This window comes from Xenia sp. Carnegie-2017, unplaced genomic scaffold, assembly GCF_021976095.1.
Source record: "Xenia sp. Carnegie-2017 unplaced genomic scaffold, XeniaSp_v1 HiC_scaffold_22, whole genome shotgun sequence".
Classification (NCBI taxonomy): Eukaryota; Metazoa; Cnidaria; class Anthozoa; order Malacalcyonacea; family Xeniidae; genus Xenia; species Xenia sp. Carnegie-2017.
This window is the reverse complement of record NW_025813485.1, coordinates 5,355,436-5,360,971: the sequence shown is the minus strand read 5'-3', so window position 1 is coordinate 5,360,971 and position 5,536 is coordinate 5,355,436. Positions and strand designations below refer to the sequence as shown.

Below are 5,536 nucleotides of genomic sequence, written 5' to 3'. Positions count from 1 at the left end.
CGTTTTTGAGTGCAATTTCATTGAATTAAGTTGTGCAAGGTTTTGACTTAGCAGAATTGTCATTGGCAAAGTTTTTGTATTACCGAATGCTTAAAGTCAAATTGTTGAGTTTCACTTTCTTCTATCGTAATTATGGCAAAAGTTGCCAGACCCAGTAATAGATTGATGGTGTATGTGATGGCCCAGGACATGTCAAACTGGTTTTAAATTAGTTCTTTTTAATTGATTTAAATTCAGATTTTTAAAAAATAAATTGATATGAAATTTAATTTAAATGATACTCACGATTTCCGGAACTGCTAACTGCCAAATTTTTATACAAATTTATGAAACGTACATTATTGAGTCGGCGTTATTTTCAGTTTCAATTGAAATCTTTCATTATGTTATGTCATCGCATAATTTTGCATTCAAAGCATGGTGGGGGAGATTATTGATAAAGAGCTGGAACTTGTTTCGCTACCAGGAATTGAACAGTTGTTTTCTTACTTTCTGTTTTGCTAGAGCGAAGTGTGTTTTTTTCTCGTAACACTCAAGTTGCTTGGTATAATTGTCCTTTTAAACTTTATGCCTTACGCCATGTCTCAGACATAATGGTCATGTTTGAAATCTATCAAATTTAATTTCATATCATTTTATTTTATAATTATCTGATTATATATAGTTGAAATCAATTTAAAAAATCGTTTAAAACCGCTTTGGCATTTCTGGGCACCACGTACCTCGGTGGAACATACACATGTTGCAATGATAAGGATAATTTAAAACAGTTGTTACAGCAGCCACTAAAAATGTTTTACAACTCATAACTATTGCCTAAAACATCATGTTTCATGGAGGTAAAAAAAAAACTAAATTGTGTCTATGCTGTGACATTTTCATTATTTTTCACATTTTCCCATGTACATTATTAAACGCAGCTGTAATTTATCGTCATAATCACGAAGCCTTTACTCCATTGTAACTTCAAGAAATTACCTTTATGTACTTTTTATGCTGGTACATTGGCTCGACACAATGAATAATAATTATAATTAAATGGTTGTTTGTTATAGGTAAACTAATTGCATAGTTCTGAGTGCAAACAAGTTTGTTTTGCTTTCACTGTTTTTCAGCTAATCTGGTTACAGTATTTACCGTTCAATTACAATTTCTACAGTACCATTACAGCACTACAATCAACCAATCCCCGTCGACAAATATCTCAAGGTATATTAAGGCTGTAACATGTAATTGTTGCATGTATTTAATGAAATTATGAGCTAAGTTATTCAGTACAACATTTAATCCGATTAGGATAGAGATAAGAATCATAATTGTCAAGCAGATGATGCATGAATGCACTGTTTATAATACATGTATGCAAAGTAAAAGGGAAAGTTGTGATAAAGCAAGCGTTGTTTGTCATTGCAGCTAAAAAAATTCTTAAACTAAAGGAAACTCATTTTATCGCAAGGCATTTTATAAGGTCAAAAATTTAAACGACGCAAACTTAAGAAACAACATTGGTGAAAGACTTCTATGAATTGAGTAAAAATTCTTTCAATAGTGACTAAAGTACAATGCAAATGTTATATTATATCCTACATTGATCGTGATGAAAAGATTCATTTAATTACATTTCATAGATAAATTATACAACCTATACGGATGACACACAACCCGGATTATACGGCTCAAAAACATCTATTTTCCACGATATTTTCTTATATGAAAAATTGTAATCGACGAATTACGCAAGTTCGACAGATGCTGTGTAGTTTTGAGTAGTCTCAGTAGTAGTGGTGGTAGATGTAGTGAGTAAAGGTGTTCTCTCATTAACGTCAACACCAAGGCCCGTTGAAGGACCCTCTTTGCATTCGTCTTTCTCTACCGGTTGTTTGCAAGTTGGACATGTTTTTTTACCATTAGTTAGCCAAGGATCGACGCACTTGCAATGGTACGCTACAAATATAAGACATCGTTTTAGTAAGAACACGTATTAATTTTAAATTTATTTTTACTTTAAATATGTAACTTGTTCGAAAGAGAGAGCTTACCATGATTGCAAGGAAGCACACGCAATTTGTCTCCCACCTTGAAATCTTCTAAACATATCGCACAGAGATCATATTCGTCTCCTAAAAGATCAACCAATTTATTCATACATCTTTAGACAAGGCCATTAACATCGCAATTGTAGGATGGAGCAATAAGCAGTAATGATTCTCCCCTACCCTAAATCTGTCACTGTCTATTTGATCTTATGATTTTGGCAAATGAACGAAATCGAGGGAAACTAATATATCCCTTAATTACCTTCTCTAAATTTTTTCGTCGGTATTTTCTTCAAATTTGCAGGGGATAAACGATTTCTGCGCTCGTGTACTCTCGTACGCCAATACTTAACTCCCTTTATCGTAAACGAAACATACACTTTGAAGTTGAAACACGTCGTGAACACAGCGACTCGCAAACTAGTGACTCCGGAGCCGTCAAAAGAAAATTAAGATGGGAGGGGAGGGCTAATGAAAATAATGTAACTACGTTTCAGAGGGATTTTTTGGGACAAAGCGAGGCAATGAGTAGTTTCGTGTATTATCATGCAATTGACATGCATGCAAGTCTAACATACATTCTAGGTCTCAGGAAAAAATCTACCCAAATTAAGGGTTTGCTATTTGCATTGAGGTGGATTTTTTGCATGTGAAAAATAAACTTTTAATCAAAAAATGAATTTTTGAAATCAAGGAGAACCCTTGCAATGCTGATAAAATTGGGATGTGAAAAACACAAAAGATTTTCACTGAAATGTGGCTACACATTAGAAAATAAATGCAAATATCAAACATTTTCATCACAGTTATTTTGACGATGGTTTTTAAAATCCCAATATGAGCTTTAGAAATCATCAAAAGCCAAAGTCATTGCTACATTGTTAATTGGGGGGGGAGGGGGTATTCATTGATTCATTTGTGCCCAACTGATTTTTTTTTGAAAGCCAATTCATTTTCAAAAAAAAGATTTTGGGCACAACTGAATATATGAATAAACATCCCCTATTAAACTTGGATTATGTCTCTGTCTATAGAATATTTTGTTTATGTAGCGAGAGACATTGACTTACCATGAACATAATCATGATTGTGAAACAGATTCCAACGATAATCAACAGTGGTATAAGATATATTTCTAAATTAAACTTCATTTCCAGATGAATGTTAGCCACAGCACTGAAGAATAAATATTCACGATAAAACTTTCCAAAAAAAATATATTTAAAATTTTAATTCAATGATATTCACCCAGTTGAAACATTAAACTTTGCCAGAATGTCACCAGTATGCTGAAGAAAGAATGCAATTAATTAATGCAAAAGTTATTTTGTTGCCAACTACTGCGATGACATGCATAATTTAGTTTATGTATGATAATGACAACCACTGCAAGGCTATACATTATTATAGACATGTACTATTTATGGTTACTGACTTAAATGACCAATTAACATCTGGGTACTATGTATAAATTGTTAAAATTTACTAAAACAAACTGCACAAATGCACATGTTTGTACACGTACCTGGCCCACATATATGCCAAGTATAGCAATGCGATCGCCTAAATCAACAAATTTACAAGTGAAGGTTGGTTGACTTTGGACCATAATTTTAATAATTCAATTTATTGGCAATTTCCTAACATGCTAAGTACCTTTCATGGTTTTCAAGTTATTTGAATACTTATTTCTCACAATTATAGCATTGTAGCCAGCATACTTTGCATTCAATAGCTACAAATAAGAAAATGGTGTCATGTTTTACAACAACAAAAAAAAAGATTAAAGCTGGCTCAACAGCAGATATTTGTTCAAATACTTTGCTAAAATGATCACATCCTCCATCATCAGCAAGGAGGAATTTATTTGGTCCCACTGAACGTGGACTAGGAGGAACTACATTACGACAAGCATCTAGAGGTTTTGAGAGATATACCACTCCCTAAATTATAAAATAAATTAAACATTAAAAGTAAAGGGCTGTGACTTTGTGCTTTTTTTACATGTTTGACAGAGTATAAACGATGATATGTCACATGCAAACCGGCATTTGCCAGCAATCATGATAATGATTAGCAAAACCAAGTAACTTGTGCAAAGGTTTTCTCATCACAAAATTTCATTTGAAACAGTTATAGGCAATGCCCACATCACTCAGACAGCCTTCTAATTTCATAGAAAAACATGTTAAGATTTTCATCGTTTGAAATATCATTTTTCATTTGGCAAATGAATACAAAAATAGTAAGGGCAATTTGTTGTGATAAAAAAAACACACACACAAAAAAATCACAATTCATTTAAATTTTTCTAAGACCAAGCTAACAAATGTACAAGCTTCACAAATAATATATTTTTATTGACATTGGAGAAAGAATTTGCTAATCATTTCCAAAAATACTCTTTTAAGTCTTTTTTCTGTAATTTTTAATTCATGGAATCTCTTACCGTAAATGTTCCAATATAGTCATACCCAAATTCACCCTCTTTATCTTTGAAATGTCCAATTGTGTGATTTTGTAGTTGCTAGAATAAAATAATACATGCAAGCTTCATATATTATATAATGTAGACAGAGGGCACTTGCTAAAATACTCTTACCACAGTTACTTTTGCATGAGAGACTGCTATTTGTAAAAAAATGAAGAAGCCACACACGATAATATGCAAATCCATTGTTTGAGATTAGCTGAAAAAAATAGAACTTTGAGTAGTCTATGGCAGCATAATTAATAATTGCATGATAAGCAGTTTAATGCCTTGCTAAATGGTTCAATGATACCTTACAAACATACATTTACATATCACCCCCAATGCATGAAAATTTTTTAGCATGTACGATATCTCAAGCCTTCGTATATGAAATTTCAGAATACAGAGACGTGTAACTCCGAATAGCAAAAAAACCATGTTTTAAACAATCGGCGAAAAACAAAAAAAAAACTTGTCAAATTGTGATCCATATTAAATTAGATGGTGTTGAACTTGGTGTTCAGTTGTGAAATGTGATGAATGGATAACGACGACAATATTTCTCAATTTTTTCGAAAAAAAGTTGTTGTTGAACCCATAAAGGTTTCGAAGATCAATTTAACAACACGAACACATAAATGCGTGATTCAACGTTCTTAAAATGATCTTAAGCATTTTTGATTCCTATTTACGCTACAAATAAGTGAAGGTTTTGACTTTATTTTGTGAAACACTAGTATTTCAAAATATTAATTTTGGCTAAAAATATTGAACATAATATCGACAGTCCACAGATTTAGTTCCGCCGTAAAGTAAAGCAAACAGCATCATATCATACATTTACACACGCCATAACACAACAAGAGACCTATATTTTTTAAGATACCTAAAACAATTTGAAATACTCACTCGATTACAAAGAAATAAAACAACATCATTTCAAAACAAAATTCACTTCGTCGCTGTTGTCAACATCGTTTTCCTAAGACTTAGACGTAAAGGTCGACCTTCGTTTCATGATCGGATC

General features: G+C 32.4%; 1 protein-coding gene across 1 annotated transcript; it reads right to left on the bottom strand.

Annotated features, from left to right (window-relative positions):
- Positions 1–1,522: 1,522 nt before the first annotated feature.
- Positions 1,523–5,526, bottom strand: LOC124447164 (E3 ubiquitin-protein ligase RNF13-like). The gene is made up of 11 exons (XM_046998054.1): positions 5,419–5,526; positions 4,639–4,726; positions 4,486–4,563; positions 3,857–3,979; positions 3,693–3,771; positions 3,562–3,599; positions 3,285–3,325; positions 3,107–3,212; positions 2,299–2,392; positions 2,040–2,120; positions 1,523–1,944 (listed from the first exon to the last, which is right to left on the bottom strand). Exons 2-11 carry the CDS (start codon positions 4,711–4,713, stop codon positions 1,733–1,735), a joined length of 927 nt encoding a protein of 308 aa, XP_046854010.1. The 5' UTR covers positions 4,714–4,726; positions 5,419–5,526; the 3' UTR covers positions 1,523–1,732.
- Positions 5,527–5,536: the final 10 nt, after the last annotated feature.

Coding starts and splice junctions, on each gene's coding strand:
- LOC124447164 (XM_046998054.1), bottom strand. CDS start 4,713: ATGGATTTGCATATTATCGTGTGTGGCTTCTTCATTTTTTTACAAATA. Junction 3,326..3,561: donor TTGGCATATATGTGGGCCAG/GTACGTGTACAA, acceptor TTCTTTCTTCAG/CATACTGGTGACATTCTGGC. Junction 1,945..2,039: donor TGTGCTTCCTTGCAATCATG/GTAAGCTCTCTC, acceptor TTATATTTGTAG/CGTACCATTGCAAGTGCGTC.